This window comes from Sipha flava, unplaced genomic scaffold (genome assembly GCF_003268045.1).
Source record: "Sipha flava isolate LNK unplaced genomic scaffold, YSA_version1 164_pilon_pilon, whole genome shotgun sequence".
Classification (NCBI taxonomy): Eukaryota; Metazoa; Arthropoda; class Insecta; order Hemiptera; family Aphididae; genus Sipha; species Sipha flava.
In genome coordinates, this window is record NW_020271825.1 from 1,141,448 (window position 1) to 1,157,655 (window position 16,208).

At 33.5% G+C, this 16,208-nt stretch overlaps 1 protein-coding gene across 4 annotated transcripts in view; it reads left to right on the plus strand.

The window, feature by feature from the left end:
- Nucleotides 1–6,550: 6,550 nt before the first annotated feature.
- The window catches only part of LOC112679521 (protein couch potato-like), a 46,560-nt gene continuing 36,902 nt past the window's right edge, over nt 6,551–16,208 (plus strand). For 2 of the 4 annotated variants that reach the window (XR_003148221.1, XM_025549361.1), the window contains exon 1: nt 6,551–7,404. Coding sequence is in view for 3 of the 4 variants with exons in the window: in XM_025549361.1 (XP_025405146.1) it covers nt 7,240–7,404 (165 nt within the window). In the remaining variant the exon portion in view is untranslated. The remainder of the gene's footprint in view (nt 7,405–16,208) is intronic. The other 2 variants (XM_025549360.1, XM_025549359.1) reach the window with 2 other exon arrangements.

Genomic DNA, 16,208 nt, shown 5'->3' on the forward strand with positions numbered 1-16,208 from the left:
GTTCTAAGAGTTTACGACAAGTAACAATTAAAATACATCTTAAACAAAAGCTGGTTAAATGTTTCTAAATGTATATAAAACGCAAATATCAAATAACGTTAAACGTAAAAAATGAACAAAGGCTTAAATATTCCATATTGTTAAACAAATATATTTTAAAACACGATCATGTCCCTATAAGGAGAACTATCTAATATTTAAAAATGTATATTACATTTAAAACTATTACATTTTAAAATTGAAATGTGAACTTAGAAATGAGCTATAAAAAAAAAAAAAAAAAAAAACTTGAAACGAATTAAATTATTTAAAACAAACTGATAGCTATTGGTTCACTAATGAAATAGAAAAATCTATGAGATAGTTTTCATTTTTGTAAAATTCCAATTTTTCTTATTTTTTTTGTATTTATATTATAGTATAAATATTTAAAAAAAACGGTGTAGAAGTATGTCCTCTATACAAATTAGTAAGCATATTACTGTGCAATAATAATCATAGGCAATGAAAATTGTCTGACCATCAACACCAAGTTTACACGGGGTACAAGAAAGATAAATGGAGTACAATCTTACACGACTTACCCAGTATGATGAGTTTCAAGTTCTAAAATTCAGATTATAAAATTGAAATGGATGTAACAATTTGGCATACTGATGGATGATTAGAGCATTATGAATTCCTATTTCTATAAAATATGCTAACTGAACTTCCCTTGTTCAAAACAGATTCGTGGTTCCTGAATGCATCGAAACGATAAAACTTATTATTACAATTTAAATAATTTTAATAAGGAGATAACTTTAAATAAAACAAAATCATCGACCTATGTACGAGTAGTAGCATCCAATAATTATAATAGTATACTTTTGTTTGTAGACTTGTGATTTTAGCTAGTTAATATAAGATAAACTAGATACCTACATAGATAATGGACTACTAATAATAACTTCTAAGTTTTTGAAAAATATTATATTATTATTGATATGGTCAGAATTCAGTTTTTTATTTTCTTAGATCATTGATTAGTCATTAGAATTGATTCAGAAAATTGAATGTACTTCGAATTTTTATTTTTGATGCGCAATACAGAACTACATACCTCTATAAAATCGATGAAGTCTTATCATTAGGCTTAAAGTAGTTTTTGTATCTATAAAGTTTAAAATCTATCTGAGAAAATTTGTACACTTAAGTATGTTTTCAATATAATTTATAATGTAAATAAACATGGGCCGTCAAATATATTATCGTACTGAAACTACGCTAAGAATATGAAAAAATAAATAAATGTATTAATAATAGCTCGTTGTCGTTGGTTACTCTGTATAGATGTTTGATCGTTACTTTATAAACAGGGGTGAAACGGATAAAACTATTATTGATATCGACATTATTCCCATAAGGGGAAATTGTATTGCAATCGCCTTAATACAACCAGCTGAGTGGTTAATTTTTGTATTATAAAAATAAAATACACGAACCATTTAAGTTTGTCTGTTTATCACATAAAAGTGTTTTCCTCCGTCAAATAATTATATACAAACAATTCATATCAAGCATTTTTCTATTACGCATTTTTATAGTTTTTCTTCCATGTTGATCGACCAAAAATGGTGTATTGTAATCTAGTTTTGAGTGTAATTTATTTATTTTTCACTCCACGAAACAATTAGTGATATTTCCAACAATATTTATTTTTATAATATATATTTTTTCCATAAATGATCAAATGACTTAACCTCGCAACACCGTTAATTGGTAACATACTTAAAAGCCACTTATCATCTCAATAAAACTATGGTTAAAAAGTAATTAGTTTTTCAGTTAATAAATGTTCCTAAAACGTGAAATACTCAATGATTGAACAAGATTTTATGTTATACTTATACCATAGACACATGATATCTTTGATAAGAACATCATTTATGTTTAAATCATGGTTTAAGATATCTTAAATCTATATATCTTAAACCGTGGTTTAAACTCAGAATGGTGATATATTTAGTTTAAAAGTTTAGAGTGCAACATATTTTATTGGCCAAATTTCGCCCGTCGACTCACTTAAATATTTTATTAAAAATACAAGTATTTAGACACTTTTGTATAGTTCATGCAATTTTCAACTTTTTCCGTGGAAATGTTGATTCATAGTGCTGGTAAGATACTGTTCCAGAATGCAAGTATTCTGTTAAATATGTTTTCTAATTATATTATACTACGGTTGAAAGCAATTATAATTATCTCATTTTATTCAAAAATATATTATAGGTAATTAAATATCGAAGTAAATTGATAAGGAATAGTAATTTTTACAATTTAAAACTCATTATAACGTAAATACTCGTAATAAAATAATTTTTCTGATTTGTAATAGTTTAATATTTTTATTATATATGTATACGAAAAAGCAGTTTTATTTTTACGGAATTTTTATGATTAGAACATGAATATTATGTGTTCGTTATTATAGTTGTACATAATATATTAAGTATAATACCAAAAGATTTATTTTGAATATTGTAAGAAGACTTGAAGTAAAAAAATTACCGACAGTACGACAACCGCGGTAGACAAATAAAAATGTCTAGTGGATACTCAAATGGAAATTGTTTTAAACAATCATTACTACAACCACGCCAAAATTTAAAAATTTAGACGTTGAAAATAAAATACGAGTAAATAAAATATTCACCGTGAGATAAACATATACTGATCGACATTTTAGTTTGAGCATATTTCTAGTTTATCATTTTACATTCATGTGTACAGTGCCGGATTACCCATCAGGCGGGGTAGGCACCCGCCTTAGGGCCTCACTCATTTAAGGGACCCGGTGAAAACAGAAAAAAATATTTTTTTTATTTAAAAATACCTATATTTTATTTATGAATTTACGGAACAAAATTCGTTATGAAATAATATATAATATATATTAAGTTGTAGGTTTTACATGCAGTAATAACAATAAAATTATTTTTAAAAAAAATAGAAATAATATAGTAATTAATTAATTTTTCTTACAAATAAAAAAATGTAATAAACATGATTTGGTTTATTAATAAGAGTTGGTTATCACTAAAGCTGTTTATTTTAATTATTGAATAGTAATGATAAAGATGTATGTAAAAAATTATTTTGTAGGGCCCAAAATTTTAATCGCCTAGGGGCCCACAAATGTTTAATCCGGCACTGCATGTGTATATATTTTGTATTCTCAAAGGTATATTTTGGTATAATAAAAATTATCCACAAAACTATAAGAAAAATTGAATTAATTTATAGAAAAAAATAATCAATACAATAAATACTATTATTAATATTATGTACGAAGTATTTCACTAGCTATGTAAATATTAATAACAAAAACCTCTGAATTCTGCAGTCAAACATTTAAACGTAAGATCAAATTAAGATTATTAACTAGTTTAAGTGAAAACTATTAGTTAAACTATTTTGGAAACCTTATTAGTTATTAATCATAATTCATCCTATTATTATTTTCAAAAAATAAATTCTCTTTGTCGCCATCGCAAAATATATAAATGTCATATAATTTAATATTTTCAATCTGCTCAATTGGTCTCTGCAATATTAATGGCTGCCCTTAAATTATATTTAAAAAAAAACTCACAATTATTTTTATGGGAAACCTTGTGTTTTTTATGCTAAGTATCCACTCTAGTATTCGCAATTTAAAATTTCATAAATAATTATTATTTTATGCATATGCAAATCGTATTCGTGTACAAAGAAATGTACTCATATTTTATGGCAGTTGCGTTTCAAGCAATAATATAACATTTTTTTTTAATTCCACGTAGTTATTATTATAATATATTATACGATTAAAATATATCCAGGTAAACTTAAAATTTTAACTTTTTAAAATATACGTAGTTAAAAAATGGCAAAAGTGTTCACGACATTTTAAAAGGGCAATGTGGTTTTATATTTCTGGTCACTTGTATTTGTTATAGTTATACCTTGATTAACTCGTAAGTACAAGATTACACCTGATAAAATCATATATTACTTTTGAAAAAATGTAAATAAGTTTTTTTTATATTTTATATAAGAGAAATTAATAAAAAAAATAATTGCTTTTTCTAAAATTTTATTCGATAAGGTTAACAGAAATATAACTATTGTCTGAGTATATTCAAATGTTAATTCCGAGGTTGAAGCAAGTTTTATTGTTACGTTTGGTATACATTTTCATTCCAAATACAAATATTAAATCTTAATTTTTAACATGTATTAACTCAAACCAACTTTGACGAGTACAATGAAAATGTTGAGATTAGTAGGCTTTGTCTCAGGAATTTCTTATTCACCGATGTGTACCTCACGATTATTCGACTTATAATTATATAGCTTAAACACTAAGATTGCATACTCTCGTTGAACGTAGGAACTTATTCTTAATATTCCTCTTCTATCGAAGGTTGGAAATCATCATGTCCGTGTAGTATTTGTTTTTGACCGCATCGAATAATTCCTTTATGTTGAATTGGAACCACTCTTAGATTTTGCAGCCAGCTAGTTTTAACAGTGGCGTATAAATAGGGGGCTTGTGATTAATGCTCCCCTAAAAATTAAAAAAATTAAAATCTGGTTTTGAAATAATTGTAATGAAAACTATGCACAAAATGCATATTTTAATGAGTGTATAATATGTAGTATTTGTCAATCATTATGGAATCGAAAAAACATTAATTTTTCGTCCGAAGAGATATAAAAATAGACGTTTGATATTGACATAAAAACTTTGTAAATAATATCCCATAAAAAAATTAAACGTACACCATTGTGTTTTAGGTCTTCCTCTGCTCCTCATCTCTCAAGTTTTTCCTTGCAATATGAGAAGTAAGAATTGATATTTTTCTTCCTCAACATATGACCAAAATATTAAAGCTTCTTTTATTATGATTTTATATTATTTATTTCCTAGGAATATGAAGTATTTTCTGATATTTTGCAGTACCCAATCGATTCCTCTACCGTATTGCCTTTAAATTTTTAAACAGCTTCACGCTCTACTCTATTCAATTTATGTTTTGATGTTCCTGCATTGGCAACAAATTGTTTGAATAATTAATTTTTAAGGCTTTTAATGTGGAAACTCTTCTTATCTAATTTAAAATAAATAAAATAATTCTTTTTACAGAAAAGTGTTTAGAATATTGCAGCTTTTTGCCGTACTTTGAACAAAAATATTATGATTACAAGCGATCTCCCATCCCGATTACTTGCGATTAGTAACCAGAGAAGTGAAATTTCCTAAATTAACGAGATTAATTAAGTTAATCCCGGTATAATACTAATAATTCAGTTTATTACTTTATTTTGTCTTATCGTCTAAACATCAACTGTACAATATATAAAGTAATAGTTACACCGATCGTTGACGTGAATCGTTTTCCGATGCAACTATTAGTGTTAGCATTGTTTAGAAACTATTAATTTATAGCGAACTGTAGATAACAACCGGCATGGTGTTAGGTTATTGATGAAATTTTACTAATATCTGTATCAACACTGCGGTACCGCGACACGATACGAAACGTGTGGACACGTCCGTCCGTGGGTGAGTTACTACCGTACGGTCCATGGGGATAATCGCCACAGTGGTTTAGAGCAGGTCTTATTCTAACGGGCAATACTACCCAAATTGGGTACCTAGTAGGAAAAATCAAAAGGGCAGACGAATTTATGAATATGGTCACCTTACAAGAATATAATTTTCTTTATAGAATGATTGAATTTCTACTGAGCATTTGAAATTTGTGTAATTTCTAAACCCAACCTAGTACCTAGTGAGTAATATTATGTAAGTTTACAATCTTTGCTACTTCGATGAATGATTAATTTACAGAATTTAAATTTAAACAGTGGTATAAGTATGACGGAGGAGAACCATGTTTTTTTGAATACTTTACCACGCGACGGTCAAAATTCTAAAATATCAACATACAATTTATTCGGGGAGGGGGGTAAGTATTATTATAATGCAAATAAATGTCATAAAAAACCTTTTCAGTGTGTTCGGGGCAGTAGGTAAAAATCTTTAGAATAAGCCGTGGTCCAGAGCGAAGACGCGGACGGACCGGCTTTTGAGACCGTACTCCGGTACCTGGCCGGCGGGAAACTCACGGGGCGACGGGAGACGAACGCCGCACCAACGTGTTATTATTGTTATTACTATTTTAACGGTCCATCAGCTGTACCGTCGCCGCAGTAGTATCGCGTCGCCCCAGCATCATCATCACACGGCCCGTCGCCGCCCAGAACGCGATTTTTTTCTTCTCTCCCGTTTCTGTGCGTTACACACGCACGCCGCCGCTGCCGCCGCGGAAAACAATGAAACCGCCGCCGCCGTCGTCGTTGTCGTCGTCGTCGTCGGTGAAGACGGTGGGGTTACACGGCCGTACGCCCTTCGCCCACCACCCGGCTTCCTGTTCCGGTCGGTTCGGCGCCGGTCGTGTTCGGTCGCCACCGCCGTCGTCGTCGCCACCGCCGCCGCTGCCGCCGGAGCGCACCAACGCGCGCCGTCGTCGCGCCGCCGCTACCACAGCTCGGCCCTCGGCGTTCACGTCAGACGCAATTCCGACACGGCGGGAGTCGTACGTTCCGCGATCACACGCACACACCGCGACATTTTTACCTTTTACACACCGAACACACACCACCACCACCACCACCACACATACCCTTCTACCTACCTCCTATCATTACACACACACAACACACACAGCGTCCGATTCCAGTTTTCGTTTTCATTTTTCAATATTTTTGTTTGCCGGATAAAACGATCAATTTCACAACGGAACGACGCCGATCCCTGTATTTACTTTTGTTGCCGGCCCGCGTGTACCTATCACTATAAATACAACGAGACCCGTCGCTACCGGTTCCGCCGTCCCTGCCCTCATCCCACCACCCTAACCGCCGCAGCTAACATCAGACCCGTCGTCGCCGCCAAAACCGTGAACGCAACGACGTCGCCGAGCAACAGGAACCCGTCCCGGCCCCCAGTGGTGCCCCCATGTTGGCGCTGAAAGTGGTCGTCGCACAGCGTTACACCCACCCGGTTGAATCGTGGAGGCCGTCGCCGTTGGCGGGTTGAAGAGGGCCCGAGGTGCTGTGTACAACGGACCGGAGGCCGCCGCCGCCGCTGCCACCCTCAAGAAGTTCAGACTGGACGCAGCCACGGCCGCCGCAGCCGCAGCCGCAGCGATGAACATGCCGCCCACAGGCCACACACCACCCCTGGCCCAGCAGCAGCAGCAGGCCGCACAGGGCACCGCGAACACGACGGTCGCGGTCGGCGACGGCGGCCAATCCGTCGTCGTGCCCGGTATGTGCAACAACATCGATTCTGTCGGGCCCGGCGAGGAAGAGGTAACTATTATTATATATTACGCGGTCCGGTTAACAATAATATATCGATTTCTTTTTCAAAATCTTTTTGCGATGTTAAAATCCCAAAGACGTTATTATTGTTGTCGAACGCTACTCGTATAATACTAACCCATATACATAAGTGAATCGAATATAATATGTACACATCGACACGCGTATAACGTTTCGTTTTGTCGTGAAACAACGATTCCGTAATACAAATCGAGAATCCGAGTTGAGGGCGTCTCCGTGTCCACCGTGAGAACGATTTTTATTGTAATATCACATTTCGACGGATGTGCGCTAGTCGTAATCCTTTACTCGGCCGTTCCATCATGCCGTCATCCTGAAAAACCGAATACCATACACACCACATAATATTATATTATATTATACTATATCGTATTGTGCTCAGTACGTCCCGCTCGTTTGTGTGCAGAGCTTACAACAAGTTATGCGCGCGTGTATATGTACGTTACGTAAATACACTGGCGAACGTACATACACAAATGAAAAAAAAAAAAAAAAAAAACAATATGTTTGTTAGGGCTTGGCCCGTCGTTGTCGTGTATATATATTATATATGTATATACGCGGTGGCGTGTATGTGATAATTGCTCTGAACGAGGACACCAATGACTGTTTATATTATGTAGACGATGCGCATATCCTCCGCTGAACCCCGCCACCATTTTCGAACGGTAACAAAATAATGTACGCGATTCTACCTATAAGTCGTTCTCTCTCACTCTCTCTCTTTCTCACTCCTTTAATTATTACACTCGAATAGCACCACACCTAAGTATCATTTCAAAGTACCCGTCATCGTGGTGAATATCGTACTTTTTCTATAATTTTCAGTAGTATCACACTTGTATATATTTTACAAACCGTTCATAAATGCCATAAACATAGACGAAACCAGTAAGTATTATAACGTTCTATACTTCGTTTAAGTAATTGAAATCGAGTTTTTCTATTCATTTTTCGGAATTAAATACGCTAACATGCACGCTTCGCAGTTGGGATGAGGCACATACCGTATCAGTTAATAGGTATACCTGTAACCTGCAAAAGTACTTTTCCATTATAATTGAATTATTTCCGAGACGACCTACTCCCCGCTCTTGATACTACTGCAGATAACATGCGCGTTATCGTGACGAAGCCGACGTCATCGTTTGCGCGAAGTTTATTTGACATTTTATGTCATACGAAATAGTATTATTCAACAAATAATTTACGATTATTGACAATAGTTAGTAAAAAATTTCTGACGATCACGCAAACCTACACGATGTTTCAATAAATACGTCGTTCCGTTCAATAAATAAATAGCAAATACCTTGCAGTACCTCTAGATATTGAGCGTTTAATGTAGAAATATTTTTGTTGAAAACTGTCGCATGGGGCAAAACACTCCGTTGACGTGCTCGACCGATCTAACCACGTAATTTGACCTATTTTTTTTTTTTTTCTTTAAACTTTGCTCTGTTACGAAAAAATTGTACTTAATAACAAATAGAGTATGCTGCACGCATTAGTGCATCCAATCCTGGGTGGCGACAGTATTGCGTAAGTTTCGCGCAGGTGTGCCACTCGTTTTTTTATTTTCAGGTAAAAACTAATTTTGTATGCAAGACTCTCGGTCGGGACCTACGGTTTTAGGTTAAAGTATATAGGTGTGGGTGTCACAACAACGCGTAACGTCATCGTTGTGTGTTGTACCTACTCGACGCAGCCGCGTACACCAAACGCACGCGCGATCACACCGCGGTGCTAATTACCGGTCGTTCACGGTCCGCCAGATACGCTATTCAAATATACAACCAGTGGTTGCCAAAAATATCGATGCATATAAAGCTAAACAATGCTGTGCGAGTAACGAACAGTCAGAGTTTAGACCTGGTCAGGATGGTTTGAATCGCGTATTTATGCAAAGTTGATGCGTGGCGAAAGAACAAAAAATTGTCCATAGTCATATAAATATTGTTACGTTGTTATTATTCTTTTGTCGAGCCCGAAGTTTTGTAAGACATGCACGCACGCACAAACGCGAGAAATGCGGCAACATGTGTTTATCCGAGGGGCAGCTGCTCTCAGCGAACAGCTGATCACCCTCGGTTTGGTTGCCAACAGCAGCGGATGCGTTGTCTGACGGAATTTCGGCGTCTGTGTATGTGTGCTAACAAGACTCCCTCCAAAACTACAACTTAAATCGTACGTAACGTGGAGAAAAAAAATCGACGTGTTTCCAGTTTACAGCTCGCTACTAGGCCGTCTTTCTAGGATGACGAGGGGCTAAAGTCGTGCGGACATATTTGACCCATCACATCCCCATCTCGGCCATGTCGAAACGTTCAAATTAAATACCTTACACTTGTGCAGCTCTAACTATTTACGAATACATTTTACATACACAATATGTACAGGATAATAATAATCATACGCCTATTAGTTGCATTTACCAAACGTAATGTACACGCTCAACCTATAATATACGCATTTGTTATAGACAATTACATCAACCGGGTAACAGCCGAATTCGGACTCGTGGCCCATTTATACGTAAAATTATAATATTACACGTGTGTGTGTGCGTGTGTGTACATATATACTTGCCACTGTGCCGACCGTGGAAAATCGCACGACTGCAACAGCCGCGAAAACCTATTACAGTGCTGTAGGGCGGTTAGAGTTGAGGACACCGCCACCGCCGTCACCGCTGTTGTTGCTGCAATACGACTGCAGAACTGGTTTCCTCGTGTTAACCCTTTCTAGTGGAATTCCGAGACGTATAGTGGGGCACGTAAGGGGGATCGACGTTTTCAATAGCTGTACGCATAGACCGTGCGGTGATTGGTGCACCCCAAGTTATAGTACTGTAAATATATCGTAACATACGCTGTCGATTAGAAAACGTTGTCGTTGCCGACGGATACATGGCTTCACAGTAAAAAATTGAATTTATCAAAAAGTATAATTTTGGCTTTGATGGGTCCTAGTCGGTAGACACGTATTCAACATTTTCCTAATGATTAACCCTACACCACTTAAGAGTCACTTGAGACAACGCATAGTGTATAGTGCTTTCATATACACACACACAAACACACAACAGTTTCCGTGCCTTCGTTAGTCGCAGGACAATACGCACATGATTTTTACATAATACACTTTATGACACGATCTTTCCGGCAACAGTGACCATAAAACAAAAGTATCGATAAAAATAATTGTAATCACCGTTTTACTTATACTCAAGTTTGTTACATCGGTGGTAAATGTAAGGGATACTTGAGTTTATGCAAAACAAGTTTATTCACTGTTGACGCATATATTACAATAATAATGTAAGGAAGTAAATTTTTTTTATTAATTTTCCTGGATAAAATGTTGTCGCTCCTATATCGTTTTGGGGTTGTCAACTTAATCCCCTCCCTTTCCCCACTACACACTCGCACACAAGCGCAGAGTTATAGTCTCGTGTAAATCGGTGTCCATATGGCAAGCGGAACTGGTGTGCTCGCGTTCGCCGTATGCTGTTTCCGTCCGGAGAAACCGAACTATTACTGCTGTCGTTGCATTTTTTCTATCTTCCGATTTCGATTTCGTTTACCAAATTGATGATAATAATCGTGACGACTGTAGTGATAAATGCTACGAATATCTTCGTATACAATGTTTATTTATTCATTATTATTATTTTAAATTTGAGTGTAACATATTGTCGACATAATCGAAAACCAAAGCCGATTACAATTTCACGGTAACGCTATATACATTAATATTATACGCATGTGATATGTATATTTAAGTATACGAACACATACATATACAATACTTATTATACCGTATAGTGAAAATGCAGAATGTATCATTATTATGGATTCTGAACAAAATCATTAAACTACTTAAAAACTAAAAAACACTGTCATTTTTAGTTGTGTATGTTATTTATAAAAACTCGAATATAAACTTTTTGATAATAAAACTGATATCTTAAAAATTAAAATTGATATATTATATCATGTTAAATTTAAACTTATAGAAGTTATTTATTATTTTTATACTATTAACTTGTAATATAACGATCTTGTAAATACTTAATTAACTGATATTAGTTATTTATTTATGATTTTATAAATTTGTTAATTTTTTGCAGGAGCTCTTGTAAATGTAAATGAACCTATTTGATAAAATATTATACCATTACAATTTAATACCGTGATAGGGAAAAATAATTTCATAGTTAGGATTTTAGTATATAGATTCTTGGTAGATTATATTAATAAAATATTTGGTGTTTGATGAATTAAGTGCATATTAATTTTGTTCGTATTTTCTTGTAATTATATAGTTTCAAATATATGTATCTTCTTAGTAGGCAGTATTAACTGTTTTAATAGACTTAAATGTTTATATCATGTAACAAATTTATATTCTCCATAAAGCTTTAAAAGTATAGCTACAGTTTAATTTATTTATTTTTTCAAGTTTTTAATTTTAATTAAATTCTCTACGCTAAATATTCTTGTTGGTGTTAAAATGTTTTATTTTTAAGTATCAGAAAAAATAAAATGAAACTTTTTGAAAATGAAATAATGAGCTTATAAACAATTGGTTTATTTTATTTATTTAACATTTGTTTATATTAAAAAAAAATTATATTTAGTTATTTTGGATCTACTGAAAAGAAAACAGTTCCAAATTATTTACTCAATATTATATTTAGAATAAATATTTATCATATATAGTTTCGTATAATATTGTTTAAAACTTTGAAAATAAGAATAAAATCGGACAAGAATGAATTTGAATACCTACAAAATTGTATTTATATACAACAAAATTATATCCATTTTTGAAACATTTTATTCAATAATATAATTTAAAAATTGTTTGGCTCTGTAAGTTTTAAATGTTTGCACATAATCTAAATTTAAAAAAAAAATTTTTATCAATCACCATATCAATAATAACTAACTCATCGAATGATTTTTTTTATATACTTTAATACATCATTGTTTTTACCATATGGCAGTTCGAATATTTTTTTCTGTCTAGGATACGATTAAGGTCTTCTATATTCACGTACATAATTCGACAATAACTATACAGAATGAAGTAAATAAAATGAACAACATTGATGCTTATAAACAAAACGTGACCAAAATGATGCCACTGACGAATACACCTCTGCACGACGTGTGGGCATTATTATTTAGCGTTTGGGCGTGTACACATATAATATGATCCCCAAAGCTCTCATCTATACACCCACATAAATGTAGATTTTCTATCTATTTTTAAGGTGATTCTCTGCGATAAACACCGTCATATGTTTGCTTTAATTTTAATTATAATTTCAGTAGTTTTATTTAATTATTAAAAGCTGGGAATGTTTTTACCATTGTTCTTTTCTATTTCGATACTTGGTCAAAATTTTGAATATTCTAGCGTAACTACATCCACACAAAATATGCTTAATTTTATTCAAACCCATCGGTTTAGGGAAAATAAATCGTGCCAAGTATTTTTAAAACAATATGTATTACTCACTAACACTTGACAAAAGATAATTTTGAAGAAGAAAATTCATTGGGATATAACATATGCCGTAATAAATATTATAAAAAAATATATTTTCTATAAAACTGTTTTTCATAAAATAATGTAACAGTATAATGCATTTTTATTACCAAAAACCAAAAACTAAATAATATTAAGACATTTTCTTCGGTTATCCAAATTGTAAATGGATTTTGCTGTAATTCAGTTAGAATAATTAATATTATCTTTAAATTTCTAAAGGCGTTTCAGGGCCAACTTGGAGGTTTTTGAGACCTAAGAAAACAAAATATTTAAAGTTTTGATAAGAGTTAATTTGAATTCCATTAAATTAAATTAAATTACATTATGTTTGAGAATTATTTCAAATAATCATATATACATGTTACCAAGATCTTCATAAATGTTAAATAACAGAAATATTACAAAAATAATATTAGAATACCACCGTTAAACGAAAAATAATATATGATGACTTCTATATATGACTATTATAAGTGACTTCATACATTATCCATAGTCATAAATAATATAACTTGGCGAACATTTGTAATATTATTATTGTAATACAGTATTATAATTTAAATTAATATTATTATAAAAGAAACATTTGTAATGCGTATTATAATACTCTACTTCTGGTGTGCCACTAGATTATTGATGTCTTCAGTTTTTAACACCTCTTATAAATAAATATTATACTGTAAGATCACACAATATTATAAAATTGAATTTTATTCAGTAAAAATTAAATACAACGTATAACATTCCTCGAGTTATTAAAACTAGATTAATTGTAAAATACTGATTGGCCAAGAAAAAATGGTCTGGCTACCCTGCGCTACTTTGACAGATCTATTGCACTTTTAAGCTCATGCACTAGTGAAAAATATCAAATCGGTCATTATTTTCAATTACTATAGTTTGCGAACAGTTAAGAATAAAAAAACAATAGTTTGGTTTTGATTTTGATTTGAATTTTCTCCCTGAAAAACATCTTGAGAATAAAATTAAATCCTCTTGACTTTTGCTTTCGCTTTTCTGCTTATGACAAGCGATGTATGCGTGTCAGTATTTTTATAATCTATAGAGACGGATCGACGGACTTAACATGATCGCACGATGCAAATGTCGTCACAGTCGTCGTGCGTATAACATGTACGAAGGATAACGATAACGAGCTGATGATATTTTTGTTTATTTACATTATAATTTATTCAGTTTTTCCCACGAAGTCCATTAATATCACTTAAACGATTTGGATATTTCATGCGACCGATTCCCAGGGTGAAGTGTCGGCCGACCGACGGACTGACGTATATAAATATATGTACGATGTATAGACACTCGCACGCCACCGTCACGTCCAAAATCCCAATAGGGACTTCCGAGGTATTTTTATATCCCGAACGATCAATACTCTGTGCTCGGAGAATATACGTTCATCCGTAAGTTTTTTTTGCACACCACACACGTGTATACGTCACGGTATCGAAATACGTACGAATCCGTTCGCAGCTTCCATCGCTCGGCTGTGGCGTAACGGGACGGGCTCGAGGATTTCGAAATCCTTCATCGGAAAGACGTCGCACTACGGTCGTGGCGATTACATCGCAATATACAGGTAAACGGATACCCGTGCGTTCGCATTATTTCGGACTCGCTGTACCGGAGAAAAATAATACGGTACGCGCGCGCACAAATGAACATGTATCTGGTATCCGTTTACCAATTTATACCACGTATTGTACAACTTTTTTGCTGTCCTCCTCGTCTTTTATCCACTGACGCGTGCAGCCCCGTACGTACGGTTTTTTCCCCTCGTAGCTTTTGAGCTTTGATGTTAAAAGGAAGACGTTCAACGGATTTATACCGATACGATCATATTTTTATTACATTGTGAGCACGTACATCGTATACACATTTAAATGTGTACATTATGTAGGTATACCCCGATGAGGACCGTTCCGTCTGCGGCAGTCAAATAGAATGGCAATCGTTATTTTAAACAGCCGGAATAGTTTTAGTGACGAATCGATAGTAATAACAGCCTAAACTCATCACGCGGTTATTGGCAACAGTCTTTAATATTGAATTATTTTTTTAATATCCGAGGTTAGACATTTAATAATATACATTTCCGGGAAATGTATAAATTGTATTCAAATTATACGTTTAAAAATTGTGCACCGACTATTTTACTTTAACTCGTATATTTTGTACCCAATGTATACGTTTCCGGAGTCTTTTAGTTAATGTTTCATATTTATCATAAATATAGATGATAAAATGCGATTTTTGTTTTTCGACGAATTATGAAAACGGAGGAAAAGTGATAAATAAATAATCGATTTTGACGAAAAACCAATTTTGTGTAAACACACATATATAATATTTTATTTGAGCTACATGGTAATTTGCTTTTTCACTACACGGCTGAAGGCGTACACGTACAACAACAAAATATTATTGTGTAATAATTGGTGCGTAAACTACGCATAACCCGATCATTGTCTTAGAACATATTACTTAAATTATCATAACAATGCGTTCGTAAAATTCAGTTGGTAGACTTTTACATGATAGTATATAACAAAGAAATTAGTAATTTTTTCTGCGAGTATAGAGATTTTATGATTTCTTGATATGCTTTTTTGATGCCACTTTCTAGCTTTCCCGGGTGTATAAAATGCGTTCTCCATTTATCGATCAGTCGCTGCCGTCGCTCCTGTGCAATGAACAGTAAAAGTTATAACATTGACGTTCACTGTTTATATGTGTACGAATGTGTGTATTTGTGTGTGTGTGGCAACCACTGCGCTGTCGTCAATTACAAAAATAAATATTGAAATTTATTTTTCCTCCCCGCTGCGAGGGGTAGTCGACCACGCGCAGCTTCCCTTGGTATTTATTATTATTTATTATAAATTATATAGTTGTATACCAAACCTCGCTCGATTTCGTCCTCTAACACTGAGTTTTAGATTTTTGGATAGGAAATAACAATGGAACCATTGTATTGGTGTTTGTATATTACGGGTTTTTCATATTTTTGACAAAGCTTTTGTGCGGCTATAAAATACTCAAAAATACGTGTGTAGCTTCTCTATCGACTAAAAACTTATTATAGATTACGCATTTATAACTGGTAATTTTTAAAATTTGTTGAAAAATAGTTGGACAATAACGTGAACGTGTAATTCAATAATATTACATTTTTCTTATGAATATTT